At 34.8% G+C, this 19,802-nt stretch overlaps 1 protein-coding gene across 1 annotated transcript in view; it reads left to right on the plus strand.

Annotated features, from left to right (window-relative positions):
* MMP16 (matrix metallopeptidase 16) overlaps positions 1-17,093 on the plus strand; it is a 407,510-nt gene extending 390,417 nt beyond the window's left edge. The window contains exons 9-10 of the mRNA XM_019973934.2: positions 827-942; positions 7,148-17,093. Coding sequence (XP_019829493.1) covers positions 827-942; positions 7,148-7,482 — 451 coding nt within the window. The 3' untranslated portion in view covers positions 7,483-17,093. The remainder of the gene's footprint in view (positions 1-826; positions 943-7,147) is intronic.
* Positions 17,094-19,802: the final 2,709 nt, after the last annotated feature.

The raw sequence follows: 19,802 nt of genomic DNA on the forward strand, positions 1-19,802 counted from the left end.
CTGAGCTCATCTCCCCTTTGCTAAGTCAATTCCAGACAGTCCAGCCTCACTGGACGCTCAAGCACTCCAGGCTTGTGCCTGCCACGGGAACTTTTGATAACCAGTTACCCTATCTGGAGTGGTGTACTCTCCAAAACTACACGTGTTGCTTCTTACTTCTTTCTGCAGTCCGCTCAAAATATCAGCTTTTCAGAGAGGACCTCTCAATCTAGTGATTTTAAATGGCTGATACATATCCCTAGGTAACTTGTTCTGCTTTATGTTCTTAAATAGATCTTCCCAGCTCTTTTGATACTACGCATTTATTGATAAATTGTATTTTTTTCCTGTAATCCCTACATATCCTAAAATATAAGCTAAGAACTGAGGCATGTCTGTTGGGTTAAGGTTGTATCTCTAGCACCTACAATAATGCTAGAAACATAGTAGGTGTTCAATAAGTATTTGTTAAATAAATGAGTGGGTAAATGAATCAAAATTATGCTTATTTCAAAAGAAGTATTCTGCTGTCTTAGTTTTAAAAATCATGAATATCTCTGATTTCTACACTGGTTGGTGATACCCTTTTGAATTGTAATGATGCTTAGCTAGTGTTTTAAAATTAGTTTTAGCGGACCATAAATATACACTAACATACCCATTTTTAACATATTCAGGAAAGGAAACAATAATTTATGTCCACTGTCTTTGCATGATTTGAATCCATTCTCTAACTCACTAACAGGGATACAAGTAGTATACAGAAGGGATTTAGTGGATGTTATTATGTGTATACATAATTGTCTTTCCTGTGCATCTGTTGTTGTTGTTGATTTATCCTTTTTAGGTATTGGAGATATAGTGAAGAAATGAAAACCATGGATCCTGGCTATCCCAAACCAATCACAGTCTGGAAAGGTATCCCTGAATCTCCTCAGGGAGCCTTTGTTCACAAAGAAAATGGTATGCAACACTTGTATTATGTATTTCATGAGTTTGCTGAGTAAATGAATAATTTATCCTACTCATTCACTGTGTTAAAAGATTAGAAAGTGCCCTACTAGGGCTATATCATATTTATATAAACTTTACTTCATAACTTTGTATTTAATATAATGCTCAAGATGTTCTTCAGCCTCAACCTATTTTAGTTTATTTAAAAAAGTATTTTTAAAAACTGAAGAGTTTTTAATACCATTGAAGTAACCTCACCTATTTTCTGCTAAAATTCATGTAGAGATAATAATAACAGGCATATGTGGGACAGGAAGTGATCACAAGAAATGTTTTAAATGTGGGCCGAGTCACAAAGACATCTAGTAATACAGCATGTTGAGGATTATAATTTTTCCTGTGTACCTTTAGATATTTGAGACTCCTATATCTGTTGGTTGAGTTTGAACATTTCTCTCCTCATTCAAAGATTAGTATGAATGAGCTGTAATAATAATTCAAAATAAAATTATTCATAATATTCCAAGAAAAGGAAAGTGACATGAAACTGAAATATAGAGGGGGAAAAAAAGCATATCTTATCAAATGATTTATAATAGGAACAAGAAAAAAATACATTATGTGGGTACTAAAGAGCATGAAAATTCTATAACATATACGTAATGATAACCAAATAAACATCACTTGCAAGAGCAAAATTAAATGCATCTAGGGGGAGGAGAAACCACAAAAATTTAAGGAAGAATCAGGGGGGTATAAAAAAAAATCAGTGCCATCCACTGAAAACAATGACTGACCATCAACAAATTGCCAGAGTGTAAATAAGCTTCCCACTGAACGCACACTTGAAGGAACTGAAACCCAGGATGATACCAATCGGAAAAGTCCAACGCAAACTGTGTTTTGATCCTCATTATATGTCATTTATACCACATTCTGTGTAATCATATCCCACAAGTGAAATTCTATAGGCAGAGGCTATCAGAAAGAACCTTGAAGCCTGACTGCAGCACTGACTGGCACTGCGGTGTGTTGAGTATTCTATCGGGTCAGAGAATCAAAGGACCAAGTTAAATATAGCCTGTATGTGACAAAAGCAAAAATCACAGGAGAGGACACATTGAGGTGACACATGTTTGTTTAAGATGAAAAGGAAATCATTAAGAAATAAAGGAAGTCACAATGCTACCAAAATGGAGGCTGCAAAATCCTATCAATAACATGGCAAAAAAAAAAAATGTTTGACAAACTATGCAAATGCAAAGGACAAAGAAGTGAAAAGATTTGAAAGATGATCACACGGAAGGCAGGAAACTGAGATCATGCCCCCCAAATTATAGCTGTCACCAGGAATCTAGTAGAGAAAGGAGACTTCTTGAGGTTAAAGAGGGTTGTTTCAGACCAGATAAAACTGACTTCAGCTAACATTTACAGAATACCTAGCACTGCTCTAGTCTGCCCTCGATAAAAGTCATCACACACTACACAGAAATACATGCAAAGAAAATTATACCAAGATCTTAGCAGTGGTTAAGTATAACAAGTTTGATAATAGTTTCTAAGATTTCTTCCCTTTATTAATATTCTAAAATTAGTATAACTTTTATAATTAAGATAACTTTAATAATCATTTCAAAAGATTGAAAAAGTATGCATAATCTTAACTCCTAGCATATTAACTGTTTTTATTTCCCCTTTCTCTATTCACAAGGCCACTAAAAACTGAGATTTGATACAGGTTTCCTGGAAATAAACCATAATTGTCTAAAAATAACAAATATTCTTGCTGAATCTTGCCCCATGGTTCTTCACATTCTTGTCCATCTGAAAATAATATTTGTTTAAAATAAATGGTTTCTTTACATTCAGAGTTTCATGTTTTCTTTCCACATAGCAAAGAATAACTTTGTAAAATAGTGGCAAAAAACAAAGCATGTTGGAAAAAATCAGTGCTTCCAAATGACAAAAACTACAGATGAAACTTCAACACATCTATGTCTTCTGTACCTTACCGAGTCCAGCCCTTCCTTTAAGATCCTTAAACACTGAGCTCATTTTTGAACTTTTAGGAGTGCTTGTATATTCTTTTTGGTACACTCACCCTTGCACTCAAAATCTCATATTACAGGCATCCATTTATATGCCCATTTGTTATCACCTCTAGAGTAAATTCTTCAAGTGCAGTTGCACAGTAACCATTCAATAAGTGTTGTTGAAATTAACTTGACGCCTTTTAGTACTCTACACATTCATCCCATAAAGTGAAGGAAATCTCCTATTTGTTTGAAACTCTTGTTCTGGAGGGTAGCAATATTAATCAGTCTGGAAGGCCGTAGTCTAGAGAGTTTACCAATAGCAAATTCTCCAATTTCAATTCTCTACTCAGATCTCATGCTTGTGTTTTTAACCTTGAACTCAAATTTTACACAACTTCTTCCCTATGTTTCTTATTGAAGAGAGCAAGCTCAAATTATTGAGTAAGCACATTTATATTTATATTTAGACTCAAAGTAATTCCCTATAAGGGTAACATGTACTTGACAGTCATAAAATCAGAGGTGACACAGTAATGAAATGTTTTCTCTAATTCTTCATCCTTCCACCAAGGTAGGAATTTCTTCCTAGGAATCATCTCCTCATCATAATTTTCAAAGAAAAAAAAAATCCCCCAAAGCTTAATCTTGAGCTATAGATTTTTGAAGTATATTTTCATATTAAGGTGGAATATGCTTTCCTATAATACCAATACCTATCGATATTAATTCTGCCACCTTGACCAATGAAATGTGAATATGTGCTGCTGTTTACTGAGTTCCCACCATCTATCAGCTGTGCTACATAAATTTGTTATCTAACTTAATTGTCCAACACAAACACCTCCTTGCATCATTTATAATTACTTATTAAATGAGAAAACCAACATCAGCTAGTTTAAGTACTTACTCGTGATCATGAAATTGATAATATATGTCTAAGGGTTGAAACTAGAACATTCTAGCCTCACTGAATTGCTCTAATACACTCTTTCCAAAGAGGAAAAGCTAAATCATCTTCTCCTATGTTTTATCATTAAGGTAATTGACACTCTGCCATGTCAGGCTAAATTTTTCACTTTGTCATATTGGACATACCTTAGACTTTCTCAGAATGTAGCTTCCTAAGCCATCAGCATCCCAATTTTCACCTGTAACTATTCTTAGTTTAACAATTTTCTTATTTTCCACTTTATTTTTGGCCCACCCCTGAAAATAGCTACAGTAATCCAAAGGATACTTGACTTATGTAAAATATAGTGAAATTATTTCTTGCTTTTGACAGTGTTTTAAGCAGTGGCATGATTTTTTTCATCATATACTAAAATTATAGTGAATAATCACTGCAATTACCCACCTTCAAATCTCTAATTGCTGTCAAGCCCCACCTCCTAGGTATTCTATATTTTCTCCTTATAAAATGCAATTTTAAGTTTAATACAAAATTCTACTTTTAACACTGTTTCATTTTGTTTACTGATTACAGCTCCACTTTTAGTCTAGTAAAAGTTTTGACTTGATTCTGTTGGTATATTAATTCTCTAACCCACTCTCACTCTCTGTTAAAATCTGTCAGTGGGATTCAAGCACACATTTTCACAATATTCAGTTGATTTATTCACATTTATTAAACATTAATTATCCTCTTACTAATAAATATATGAGTGGAAAACAGAGAGAACACATAGGTACTGCCATGCAGGATCATCTATGAAGTTGTAGCAGGACAGCTATGGTAGACAATCTCTCCTTACGTTTTAGGATTAAGCAATAGAACAGTCACCAGTGAAAACCAATCAAATACAGGAGAAAAAAAGGTCATCAAGTAACTCATTACAACCTCACTGACTTCTTTCTCAGAATTTCTCAAAAATGATAATTCAGGTAAGAATTCATCTCAAATTTCTACTCTTAGTAAGCATAATATCTACAAGATTACAGCATTAAAGTTACTCACAAAAGAAGAAAAAATAAGTACATAAATTTTCTTCAACCCACTGACATTTCTTAAAGGGTTAAAAAAACCCCAAATCATTGAATGAGATGAATTTTTCAGGATCAAGGTTGGACAGATTTCTGTTATTCTGCTGATGAAACTTCTTGTCTTTAACAAGTGTATTGAGCAAACTACAATTCTACTGTATATGGAGTGTGTTAATAGTGTATAATTTGGCCTGCAGACCAAATGATAAATATGGAAATACAAACTTCTGAATTTTTATATGACACCAGTGGTTTTCATAGTAATTAGCTTTGACTAAAAATTAAAGATAAGGACATTTTCAGCTGTTGGTTTCCGATCTACAAATGTAAGAAGTTTGTTCACCTGTTTTGAATGTCTGTTTAATTCTAGATCAATGCTATTATTCAACTATGATCATCAAAGCTACTGTTATTTGGCAGGCCCTCAACATTTCTTTATCCAGGTTTCTGAGTAATTACATTGGCTTTCATTAACATGATCAAATACCAGCTCCCTGCAGAAAAATTTGAGTCTACACACACCAGTTTTCACTTGGCAACTTGTTCTGATTACAAAACTGCCCTTCAAATCTAAAAGCAACAACCAAATTTCATGGCATTAAACAAAATGATTTCTAGAGTGAAGTGACCTGAAGTGACGATCAATCCTAGTTGAAATTTTTTGAAGAGATGTCAGAGGTTTTTTTTGTTGTTGTTATTATTTTAGGAGTGAGATCTACCACAGCTTGTAATGTTGAACCACGGAGTATTTGTGAAAAGACAGAAATCTCTAAGAGACCTAGTCTTAGAAAGATCATTAAGATTCAGGCTCTAAAGCTAGACCAAGATTTAAATCCTTTTTCCAGCAGTATTGGGCATATCATTTTATCTCAGAGCTTCAGTATCTTTGCCTGAAAAATATAGGTAGTTAATTCTACCTGACAGAGTGTTTGTGAGGATTAAAAGATGTCATTTACTAAGCTTTTTCACAAGGATTCTTCCATAGTAAGTGCTCATTGATAGAAGAAACTCTCATTAACAATTATTAACTCAGAAAGTAGGCATACTATTCAAAATTAGATAGCTCCCAAAATATAGTTTTTAAGTGATTATAACATTAACACCTTTCTTTTTAGTTTGTTGAATTTTATCTCAAAGCAAGAATTAAAGTGAAATCACAAAGAAACTTGACATGAAGAAACTATGAAAGAAAAACCTGGACTTGTTTCCGGGAAAAACAACAAAAGTTAAGAGAAGAGTCCTAAGAAAAACACATGTATTTGTAGTTTGCAAGTCTGTTATCTGCATCCATCGTATTTTGGAACACAAATCATATGTGTTGCTAAGTTATCTGAGCCTTCTACATACCACCACCTCCTCCTCCATGAAATATAGGTTAGCTGGCAGTATTAAAGACAGAATTATAGATTTATTTACACTTCATTAACCCTTTACTCTAAAAGGATTGATAATGGCTTTTGAAGTTCTGTAAAGTATAGCCAGATAATAAAAATTTCACCTAGTCTATAATAAAGTTAAATAACAAGGACAAAAGGAGAGACAAAATGGGCATGATCTAGAGCTGAAAATGAGATTACTGCACAAAATACAATAAATATCTATTTAATTATTAAAATTCCTAGCAGACCAAGGATATCATCTCCAGTTTCATGATTTATGATTTCTTATGACTTCTTTTCCAAATGACAAAACAAAGTTGTTTCTTAAGAGGAGTACAACTATTCCCAGTCTTAAAATGATTAGAAATTTCCCTTGAACTAGTTTGCAGAGAAGCCTCCTTTTAATGTATTATGCAATGTCCTCAATAGCTGCATTAGGGCTAACAGAGCTTCTGTTTATAAGGCTGTTTCAGTATCTTTTAATACAGGTTGGTATGCTCACACTAATGTGTAATTCTGCACCAGCAGTTCTATAAGCTAGCAGCAGAGTAGATGCGTATAGCATGGGCTTTTAAGACTCTGTGTAAATAGTATTTCTTCCTCTCTGTTGAGCCATCAGTAGGCATTTGAGGGCCCAGTTTCTGGACCACAACAGCCAGATCCATGTCAACAGACAGCTGAGCTGGGAAAAGGGTTTTCTTCCTAGAAAAATTGAGTGGCCTTAACATACATCTTTTAAGTAGCCTATTTAATTAAATTTCTATACATCTACTCTTTTACAAATAAGTGATTCCTGTGTGTGTGTTTCCCCCCAACCAGGCTTTACATATTTCTACAAAGGAAAGGAGTACTGGAAATTCAACAACCAGATACTCAAGGTAGAACCTGGATATCCCAGATCCATCCTCAAGGATTTTATGGGCTGTGATGGACCAACAGACAGAGAGAAAGAAGGACACAGCCCACCAGATGACGTAGACATTGTCATCAAACTGGACAACACAGCCAGCACTGTGAAAGCCATAGCTATTGTCATTCCCTGCATCTTGGCCTTATGCCTACTTGTCCTGGTTTACACTGTGTTCCAGTTCAAGAGGAAAGGAACACCCCGCCACATACTGTACTGTAAACGCTCTATGCAAGAGTGGGTGTGATGGAGGGTTTCTTCCTTTCTTTCTTTTCTAGGAGTTTGTGGTAACTTGAGATTCAAGACAAGAGCTGTTATGCGGTTTCCTAGCTAGGAGCAGGCTTGTGGCAGCCTGATTCGGGCTGACCTTTCAAACCCAGAGGGTTGTTGGCCCTGCACATGAGTGGAAATGCACTCATGGGGAAGCTTCCATGATGCACAGTATCTGCTGTTCTTCAGTCCTCTGTCTTTCTTTGTCATTCAGTTCTAGGCCTTTCCTCTGCACGCTCAATGCCCAGTTAATTTTCAGGATTACCTAAAGAGGAAAAAGAAGAAAAGATTATTCTTAGAGGTTTCTAATATTATGTTTTGTTTTGTTTTCTGACGTCTGAGCCCATTTCTGGGGGGAGAAAAGCAAAATGGAAAACCCACGAATTTTTGCTTCATAGCAAGGAAAAAGAAAAGGCTAAACAAAAAACCCACCATTGAACTTTCAGGAAAGTGTGAAGACCCAAAACAGCTTCGTCTCCAAAGAAGATAGCTCTCTGACTGCTATGGATAGTCTCCCGTGCTTCATTTTTGTCAGGTGGGAGACCTGGAACACACATGCAGGACTCTAGACTGTTGGGACAGCCATTTTCCAACAAACAAGGGGCCAAAATATCTGCAATATAGTAACAGCCTTAATACTACATCCATTTTTCATTTTATACAGCTGTTCTCAGCTATGTCTTCAATGTTTCATCACATTTATATTCACAGCTACATTCAGATGGGACCTTTTGGTTGTTTTGAAGTGTTTCCAAGCCCCTTCCTGCCACCTCACCCCGACACCATTGTGATAATCTCCCCAAGTCGTACTAGGCCATTGCCCCAGGCCTTCCATGGGTCTGTCAGGAATATTCATTATAAGGGGAGCAAGAAGCAGTATGTCTTTAAAGTGGTTTAAAATGCCAGTCATTTTCTAAGGGTATGTGACTCCAGTAATATAGTGGTGTAACCCTTTGAGAACTATCAAAGCAGCTTTCAGAGTCTTAGGACCTGGTAAATTATAGAAGTGGGCAATGGTAAAAACAGGCATAGGTTCAAGGAGTTCAGGTTTTTAAAACAGATATCCTATAGCCCCATGTAATTTTAAGTGATTTACAGTACTACATAAATGCATTTATAACAAACAGAAATGATGTTACTTGCCAAACATTTTCTGGCAAATAAAAAGGTATTTTATTAAATATCTTGTAAGAGTGAAATTTTATTTGAACAACTGATTATAACAGCCTGTCTTTTTTGTTGTCATTGTCGTTGTCGTTAGACACACTGAATTTCTGTTTTAAAATCCATTGCATGAAAAATCAGCTTTGCCATGGAACATGCCATTAGCATTGCCATCTTACGAATGAATTAAAATGATGACTCTGAGATTGCATGAATATACTCCAGTGTATTAGCTATTGCATGTCAACCATAGTTCTCAAAGGGTTAGTGTGGCTTCTGGCATTTAGCCATCCATTTGATCGCTGACAGAGCCAAGAGACCACCAAAGCATCTCACTGTTGAGTGTAATTTGTCCTATAACAGCAGGATTGTCATTTCCATGTGACCTGCAGAGCAGGTTTGTATCAATATTTTTTTCCTAGAGAAAAGTCAGCAACTGACAGACCTCTTAATTGATTTTTTTAGGAGCTGCTTCTTGCAGTGAAAGGCTTTACAGCCACTGGGCTGTGAACTTATTAGAGATGGTCAGAAGGAATGCACCCCATGAGTCAGACATTGGCTTTGTGTGAAAGCCAGCTTTTGAGGGGATTAGCTTTTGAAACAATGAACAGCTTGCCTTGAACTTGATTACTGATCTGTTGACTGTCAATAACAACAACTTAAACATTATCTTCTGTGAAAATTTTCCTTGAAGAGTCCTGTTCTATGTCTTTGCCCTTTGACCTTTAACTTGCACACTGGCACAAACTGAGGGAAATCTGGTGTTGCTTCTCCATTGGAGTGTTAATTGACCTCTAAAAGCCTAATAAGCATGAGCTGTTTCCTTAGAGAGAAAAGGCCCGTTGATGGTGGATCCACAGATGGACACTTTGCTCTTTACATGCACACTTTAAAAATGCCCTAAAGGTAGAAGTGACTTTTAATTTTCCTTTAACATAATTTCAAGTCTAAATTCATCATTTTAGTATAAATATAAAACTATGGGGTTAAAAAAAAAAAAACACCTCAAACTACTTGAATGGCCAGTGTGGCTTTTATATAAAGCAGGAATTTTATACTAGTGAAAATTTCTTACTCATTTACTAATGATACACATTTCCAGATGATTTTAATGAGTGTAGGTATATATTCTTATTTGGAAATGGATAGTTTGGCTGCCTTGAATTTGTATTTATACTCAACATAGCATGACAATTAGAATGCCTTTCAGTTAAACTACATGTTTATAATTCGGTTGGGGAAAATGTTTTGTAATCATGGATGGCATGTTGCAAAGCCTTGCAGACTGTTATTTCTTACAACCTATACGTAAAATGAGACTATGAAAAAAAGAATAAAGAAAGAAGAATTGCTGATGGCTTTACGGCAAAACATGATGCAACAGCAGACTGTCTTTTGACAAGATTCTAATGGAGATTATGTATGTGAGGGACAAGGACGCAGGGGAGAGACCCAGCACGAGCCCCGTAGCTTTACTTCAGTGCTTCCATTCCAGAGGGTGCTGGTGGCGTAGAGTCAGTCACTGTCCTGAGCTTGGAGGAAGGACCATATACATAAGCTCATTTATATGATATTTGCTTGTGGGAGGGTTTAATATTTTTCAGACCTTGATGCCAAGAAAAAAAAATAACTGGAAATTGTATTTTGCTAAAGACTGAAATGAGGAACTATGTCATTTGAGGACATATGTAAATCATTGAGGAATTCCATCAACCTGCATTGAAAATTGATTTATTTTTTTTCCTCCAAAATGAGGAAGAAACTAAAGAAGCACTCTTTGGTCTCTTTACTCAGTTGTCACAATATCCTGATTCATCGTAAGACTATAAATATATAAGGGCTAGAAAATAACCATAGCATTAAGAAGAGAAAGGTTCTGTCATTATGCTTGCATTCTGGAAACATCATGGAAAAGTGTTGGGTCATATTTTTTTTAATATGAAATGAGATTTATGTGATAAGGCATATATAGCTAATCTCTTTATTAGAACTTTGAATTTTCAGGTTGTGAGATTACAAGAGATAAGAAAACATTAAGTATGACATAATCACAAACATCGGGATTCTATTTGCTTATTGTACAGCAGGCACTTTGTATGGTTGCTAACTCCTCTTTCACTTGGGGTTTGGGGAAAATGTCAATCCTAATGGAACAGCGGAAGGGAGAGTGAGTAATTGGTCTAGCACACTGATTCAAAACCAATGTGAATAATAAGAACAGTTTAGTATCAATAGAGGTATACACCCAGCAAATATTTTCCAACATTCTATCACTGATAATATGGAAGTTTCAGACCTAGGGTTTCCTAAGTCGAAATTAAAACACATTCACAATCACAAAAAATAATTCTCCTTCTGTTTCATTATTTTTCATTACTTTAATATAAATACAAATGTAAACAAAGTAATGTTTTTACATAAATTAACTATAGAGTTTACAATTTTAGCCAAATATTATTTTTCTATATATTATTACCTGGACTGAATGAAATATTAAAATAGCCAATCAGTCTGTATTCTCTGTAAAGCAGTAAATCCACATCAGACATGTGGAGGAGGCTGTGAATTTAACTGTTGACCTGTTTTAGAACAATGTTGTCTTTGACATGGCACCAGAACAGGTGATCACAGATGCTCTTTACAATCACAAAGATAATATGGATAAGTTAGAGACCATCATATGATACTAGAAAAGACAAATTCTGTTATAAATCAGAGGGCAAGGCTTTTCTGAGTCAGATTGTAATAAATTACTAAGTAATACTTTACAAAATAATTACTAAGTAATAAAGGATAGAGACTGATTTACTGAAACAAGAGAGTTTTACTTCTAATATTCAAATTGCTTTTAATCTTTTTCTATTGGCATATAATTTGTCACATACGATATACTTGTTTTTATTCACTTTCTATGGATGATTTAAAAAACACAGTGTGGTGATGAGAACATTGCCCAACTTCACTGACAATTCCAATACCTGGTGATGTGTATATACTGGATCCTAGGGATAGTAGTATAATACTTTCCATTTCTACATATAGGCTGGTATCTCTAGTATGCTACAAATACACATCCATGCTTTGTGGATCTTATAGTAGAATATGCAGTGTGTTCATATTGACTAAACTCAATGTGCTACCGAAAAGAAATGGATATTATAATCAAATAGACTGAAAATAATCTTTTAACACAAAAGTCATGAAAATAATCTTTTTTTTAAAGTTTTGGAATTATTTCCAGAAATGAATAAAGCAGTGATTTATGATAGTATTGAATCTGTGAGACTGTAACATATACTGAGAAAACCTAGTAGCTGCTGGTGAAATCTTTTTCAGCAAACATATTAGAGAATTCATTTAACTTTTGATTCTCTCAAGAACACATTCCAAAATATCAGACGTTAAACCAGAACATACTATCTAAACCAAAAATGTTGAATTCAGATGAGCCATTACAAATAGCTGTGAGTCCAGTCTTATGATATCACAAAAGATTTCATGTCAGTAGACTCTAACCACTACATTGCATCTCACACACCTTCATGATTGATTTATTTATGATGTGACTTATGATCACAGTTTATAACTGCCAGAGCATATGTATCTATGTTACGGAGTCTATGTTGCCTAGTAGAGAACCATAGCTTCATCAAAGAAGTTATAATTTAAAAGTTAGAGCTTCCTAAGAGAAGAAAAACTTCATAATAAAGAATGCAGCAACCAGGCATTGCACCGCACTATAAATTTGAATGCTAAATGTTAAATTTATTAATATAGAAGTGAAAGAAGAGGGAAAATGAGTTTTTGTAAAATATACAAAACATCCTATTGCATTCTTTAATACAACTGGAAATTTTACTTTAGCCAGTGTAAAAATAGTAGAACCATGCAACTTCAAGCTCTTCGCAGAAGTGATGAGCATGTGATATATCAATGTATATAATTAGACATTGGTTATTAGCTGTTACCCTGCATAAACACATCTGGTACTCATGCATTGCCTTCTAGGCTAAAAATGTCAACGTTAGATATTCAGTAAACTCAATTGGAAAGATCTATATAATATTAGAATTTCCTAAGAAAAGCCATGTCCCTAGGATAGAAATTTACCTCAATAACCATATAACACAAAACACTTGGCACAGTAGCAAAGAAGTTGCCGAAGTGTTCTAGTCTCATCCAATTGTAAGCTTTGTCTTTCATGTTCTACTCAAATCATTTTTCATTTGTTTCTTTTGGTGTAATTTTGAAATGATTCTGATATATTTCAGGTCAAATTAATAACACCCAGTTGCAAATATCTCTTCCAACGTTTTATACATATATCTACTTTGAAATTTAAACCAATAGTATATAAAGCCTAAGAATGAACATTGATTTGACAAATTCAGAGAAATGGAGTATAAAACAGATGTGATGTTGCAAAATTTCTGTCAATTTTCTGGTATAATACTGAAGTATCAGCCTTCAATTTCTAAACACAGTTGTGAGCTTATAACTGGATGTGACATGTATTAAAGATTTAGAACAAAGCTAATTCTTTGCATTAAGTAAGGGTATAGGATCATGAGTGCTGTAGTGCCGTACCTCAGGCACCTGTAACTAAAGCTCTTTAAAGAAAATGAAGGCGTACCCAGTAATCCATGTTTAGTGCATAAGTATTAAAAGGTACATATTCTGAAGTTTTATGAAGATAATTCTGAAGATTTATGAAGACTCTATGCTTTTTCATTTTAAAGAGCAGCAGGTCTTAAAATGTGTCTTACTAGCTTTGAACTGGGAATAATGTTCAAGTCTGCACCCAGCGAGTCCTTTACATTCAAGATCACACTGGACAGTGCAGGACAAACACGTCATAAACTAGAATGTTTTGCGGATGCACGTAACTTTGCCATGTCCTCTGCTATAGAACTGGATCTATGTGCCCTTAAGAAGGGAGAAGAAAAGCAGTTAAATAGAAATAAGAAAATATGATAACTGTATTATGTTAGAACATGTAGCTTCAGAGATGTTATTAACTCTTATTTCGTATAGAAAAACTGGAAGGAGAGAATGGTGAACATGAATGAAATAATCCACTTTTAGACTTACCAAGATGTTTCTTGAGTATCCTATCCACTTGTCTTACCCATGAACAAATATTCATTCACAACACAGACGTTTCTGTAGCACTTGATCTGTAGTTAGATTGGATCCCGGGAAAAATACTTCTGGACACAGGCCTTTTTACACATGCCTCACGTATGATGAGATGCAGGGAGATATGACTGCACGGCAGGACGCTTTTTCCTAGGATAGGCTATGATAGGCTAGGATGTGCTGCTTGAACTTGCCACCTTCATTTGAATGTATGTTTCTACATTGGCCTGTCTTGCCAAGATATAGATGAATAAAGCCTGGTGTGAGCTGTTAATTTGACAAGTCACTAGAATGTATGTTTCATTTGCTCCTATGTACTGTCAATTTGATCTTGTTCCCACTCTATATACTGACAACCCAGTTGTGAAAACATACTTTTCTTGAATGAATCATTCAACCCTTAAATCAATGTCATCATTTTGCTACCACTGAAATATCACGGAGGCCACATTTTTTACTATCTTCTCACAGCTCTTCAGTATATAATATTGCTTGGGTATAAGTAGGTTTTTAATTATTTTTGTCACTTCTTTTGTATCTGATCATTCCTTTATATATTCCTGAATACAAAATTTGAAAATTCAGTTACTTTTTTAATTCAAAAAAAAAGAAAAAAACAAGAACATGATTTCCAAACAAGTATGTGTGCCTGATTTTTCTCTTCCTTCAATTTTGAAGTGTTTGTTTGCTTTGCTTGACACCCCAAAATACAGATGGTTGGGAGGGATATATTATTTTATGCTGTTCTGTACAGTCTGTGCCTATATTTGCATTCCTTTCTATTTCTACCTTGCCCACCCCCTTTTGATTTTCCCTTCCCTTTGTGAAAACCAGAAATGAACAGAATGGTACATCATATGTGGTGCCCTGAAAGTATGTTTGTCCCTCACAAGTTTCATGTGAAAACTTAGTCCCAGTAAACTTCACACATCTCCAAATCTCTTGCATTGGATTCTTATTGGATTCTAAATTTTCTAGAGTTATTCCCCTGAGAAAAGTGAAATGCTGAGTATGAAGGCTGTTGTCTGTGGATAAGCCAGCTAAGAAAGTTTGCTTCTGGTGACTGTATCTTAAATATGTAGGAAATAAATACCATAATACAGTGTTCCTTTTAAGGTACATAATGAGTACATGAATACCTAAAACTTCAGTTCTTTGGTCTATATCCCTTTATGTATAAGTGACATATATATTAAAAAGAGAGAAAATAAGATATCAAGAAGTGTTATAGTGGCAGCTTTTGCTGCCTTGGTTTTGACTCATCAGCATTTCTATTGTGGGCCTCCGTTTGCAAGAGTTTTAGAGACTCACCCATAAAATGTTGCTTCAGGTATGAAAGTCTTGGGGCTTCCCTGCTGACTCAGATGGTAAAGAATCTGCCTGCAATGCGAGAGACCTGGGTTCGATCCCTAGGTTGGGAAGATCCCCTGGAGAAGGAAATGGCAACCCACTCCAGTATTCTTGCCTGGAGAATTTCCATGGACAGAGGAGCCTGGTGGGCTATAGTCCAGTGCATTGCAAAGAGTTGGACACAACTGAGATATTTTTTTTAGATATAGAATTTTAAAACAATTATCTTGTTTTATATTATAGGAGGGAAATAAATAAATGAAACTAGCTATTTCAATTTTGTGCTGATATAGCTTTTAATGAACTTAATTTTTTAGTAAAACATAAAATCTAACTAGTCCATAGTCTACTGATGGTTTTTTAAAAGAATCAATTATTGTCATAGAGAAGATTGCCTGCTTTGTCAGTGTAGTAACCTATCTTCAAGATATTTTAAAACTTGTAATCTATATTAACATTATTTGATTCTAACAGTGGATCAGTGTGATAATGAATGCAATTTTTGCCATCCATATGAGCTATCTGGTAATAAATATTTGGAACTATATGGCATAATAAGTAAACATATATGTATATTTATATATATATATATATTTACTAGGTAGATTATGGAGGGTAAATGCCCATAAATTTAGTTTGTCAAGTAAATACATATATATTTTAAAAAATTACACAGACATTTATCTTTCAGAGTCAAAATTATATGCAAGCAATTGCAAAGAAAACTTGTCTCTTGGGTAAACAATACACACTTTATAGCTTGTAAAAATCATTTATTTCTATATTGTGGTGATGGGAAATTAAAAGGATTTAACACATAAAATTATTGCAGATTTTATTTAAATAGAATTAAACTGTGAAGCAGAGAGAAACACTACGAAAGGAAATATTTAGGTCATTTTGTCTTGGTTTCTGACAATACTTTACCTTTATTTTCAGTCCCTATGATAGTCTCAGTTTTGGAGAGAGCATTGAAATCTAACTTTGTCTGGATTGTTCACATTACTCTCAACACTATTTCATTAAGTTTTTGATAGTATGTAGTGTTCTGTGTGCAAGGAAAGAAATAAATAACACATTTATTTGCTGAATGTTATAAGGTTTGCAAGTTGTTAGTGATTTTTTTGCCCACACAGGATTCTATACATTTATACCATCTTATATCTGGCATATATATATACATATATATATATGTATATATATACACATACACATATATATATATATTTCAGATAGCTTCTACTGACAAACACAAAGCTTGTTTGTGTGCAAATATAAGGCTAAATAAATGGTGCTAAAGTGTATTATGACTGTCAGATATAATCAGGCAAACTTTTGTGGTGCTTAAATTAATTTTTTCATTGATTTATTGATCAATGCATTGAACAGTGTTTATTATTCACAAGTTGTCTTTTACTGGTAAATCAGGCCTCATAGCACATTGTTAAATAAAATGGTTGACTAGTCTATGTAACAGCTCACCAAGCTACTATCTCTTTAACTCCTTAATAATGTTGCATCATTAAAGGTCAAGGGATCATAATATTAATCTCATTGCTGTAGACCATTAACATGACTGAACTTTTCCACAAAATACTTATGTTTACAATGCTATAACCCTTTGACTGCTGCGGCAACCTTTAACCCTGTAAATGTCACAAGCTGGGATCATCAGCATGGTTCTTGCCATGGCAATCAAAGAGTTAAGGGCTGTGCAGTGATGTGTTTTGTATTTATTAATTTATATTTATTTTGTTTCCATTCAAGAAGGGGGTTTTGGGTGGGGCAGTTTTTGTCTGCTGTACGTGTCTTAACCTAGGGAAGGGTTAAATGGCTTTTTATACTATTGCCTCTTCTGTGTTTGCCATCAATTCATTGTGTTGTAATTTAAAACAAAACTGTCAATAAATAAGAGAACAGAAAATGGTTCACAGACACTGTGGTTTTACTCAATGAGTGATTTACATACGCTTATGGTGATATATAGCAGTAGCCTTGGCTATCTATGTCTTCCTAGTTGATATAAAACATAAAGTAAGAACTCTAAAGAAATTTAGGCCAAAATCTCCTGTGTGTTTGCTTGAAATAGTAAGTATATTAAACTGACCACGTCAAGTAGAGCGTTGTTTAAACACTAACTATATGCCTATGGCTGTGACCAAGAACAAAGCAGGAAGTCTTACTACATCAAATGTATTTCAGGCAAGTAGCCATGTACATAGACTAGGCCAGGATTTCACTACCACTTGACAAAAATAAAAATTACATTTTGGATAAGTGAGCATAATTTATTGATTAAAGTCATACATCATGACTGTATAGGTAATGTAATCAAACGAGTTAATATTTATATCAAAAGCCTTTGGCCAAATCCCATTTAATGATTTTTTTATTCTTCTTTTTTCTTTAAATGATAGGGCTGCAGTAAAGAGTCCAGGGGGTTGCAAAAGATTCCAACATGACCTAGTAACTAAACAACAAACAAAATAGTGACCATGAATAGACTCACAGAGACAAAGCAAGAGTAAAGTTAAACATTTTCATATTTAATATTTTAATAAATTGCTTTTCTTAGAATACCCAGTAAGTATATGTAACCAAATGTCTAAGCAAGTGTTTCCTAAGAAGCAAATCTGACATGTATCATTAGTTCTAAAAAGTCATCTGAATTTTAAGAAGAATTAAGAAAGCATATTGGGAATAAAGGAAAATGTGCTCTGTCACACAAAAACCAAGGTGCGTCTGTGCACCAATAAGTTACTGCTGTAAACTTTAATACATACAGAAAAGAGGAGCTCTGAAGCAGTGTGGTAAGGTAATCCCAGGAGTATAATTATCTGAAATAAGAAACAGACTAGAAAGACAGAGAACTATTTGCGTTGTCTTTGAAATCTTCATCTAGGATGAATCTCTGGAATTTTGGAGATCTTTCTCAAAGAGTTTAAAGAAATACTTGCAAATAAGGGTTGTGCTTTTGGAACATGTCAGCATATCAAAACCTACAAGATTTAGTCAGCCAACAATATAGTTTATTTTTATTTGTAGAAGGCTTTCAAATAAAAGATTACCTTTATTTTTACAAGGCCATTAAGGATATATAACCATAAATATCAAGGTAAATACAAGAATGAATCTCCCTTGCTTTTGCTATCAAAGAGAGAGAAAAAGTTACAAATCTTACCTAGTAGATTTGTTAAAATATCTGAATCATTAATTTATATAATATTAAAGCACTTCATGATATCACTTATCTTACAATCAAAGACCAGATTAGAATACTATATTTTGGAGAAAAATCAAAATCAAAATAAGGGTTTGAGAACCCTAACCCACCTAGCACACTATAGAAATGTAAATATATTGCAGTGAGTGATGTTTGCATATTTTATATTTTTTATAAAAAGCATCAAATGGGCATAGCTTCAACCCAGTCTGATGCACCATCTTCAATTCAGTTATCTCCTGGATGCAGCACCAGCTCCCCGTTCCCCCTCCTCCGCCCCCATTTCCTCTTCTCCTCCCCATACCTTCTACTTCCTCACTCTCTGTCCCTTAATTTCTCTATTCCTTGAAAGGACAATTTCTTTCACTCCTTCACATCTTCCTAATGTGTTTTTACTTCTTATAATTTGCACTTCTCACCACTCTATGTAAAATTACTTCCATTTAAATCATGTATTTATTACTTGCTGCTAAGTCGCTTCAGTCGTGTCTGACTCTGTGTGACCTCATAGATGGCAGCCCACCAGGCTCCCCCATCCCTGGGATTCTCCAGGCAAGAACTCTGGAGTGGGTTGCCATTTCCTTCTTCAATGCTTGAAAGTGAAAAGTGAAAGGGAAGTCGCTCAGTTGTGTCCAACTCTTAGCGACCCCATGGACTGCAGCCTACCAGGCTCCTCCACCCATGGGATTTTCCAGGCAAGAGTACTGGAGTGGGGTGCCATTACCTTCTCCAAGTCTATCTACTCTTTCTACTTTTCTCTTACTTGGCTTCTTAGCAGTACTTAATACTGATAATTACTCCGAGCAAAAGTACGTTATTCATACTTTTTCTGGAAATCTCCTTGAGGGCTGGACATTTTTCATTGCCCAGAGTCTGATACAGTACCAAGTTCATGGCCAGCCCTCTATAAATTGTTGGCTTCTGGACATTGGCTTAGAGAGATTTTTTTTCCCTCCGCATATATAGCTTTTTCAACTAGTTCTTATGAGTTTACATATGTCCCCATGTGCTCTTTTTTGTGTGCAATGTAACACCTAATGGAACTGACACAGTCACCATAAAGTGGGCAGAAAGCTAGAAATATTCTTCATTTATCTATATATGCATCCGCCATCCACTTATTTGCTGATTCAACAATATTGAGATCCAACTACATCCCAGGCATTGTAGGTTTCAGGGTGAATCAGTAACTAAAGAGTCATTTAAGACATTAGACAGTTAGACATTTAAGACAGTTAGAAACAAATAGTATGTCATTACAGGTTTGATGAAGGAAATAAAGGGATGGGGGGGATATTTGGAACAATAATCATGTGCCATCTGAGTGGAGGAAAGAAAAAATTGAGGGAGTGATCCAGGCGCATATCTGAAGGAAGAGCCAGCGCCAAGGCCCTCAATATGTTGCAAAGCACGGAAAGGAG

The sequence above is a fragment of the Bos indicus genome, chromosome 14 (assembly GCF_029378745.1).
Source record: "Bos indicus isolate NIAB-ARS_2022 breed Sahiwal x Tharparkar chromosome 14, NIAB-ARS_B.indTharparkar_mat_pri_1.0, whole genome shotgun sequence".
Taxonomy (NCBI): domain Eukaryota; kingdom Metazoa; phylum Chordata; class Mammalia; order Artiodactyla; family Bovidae; genus Bos; species Bos indicus.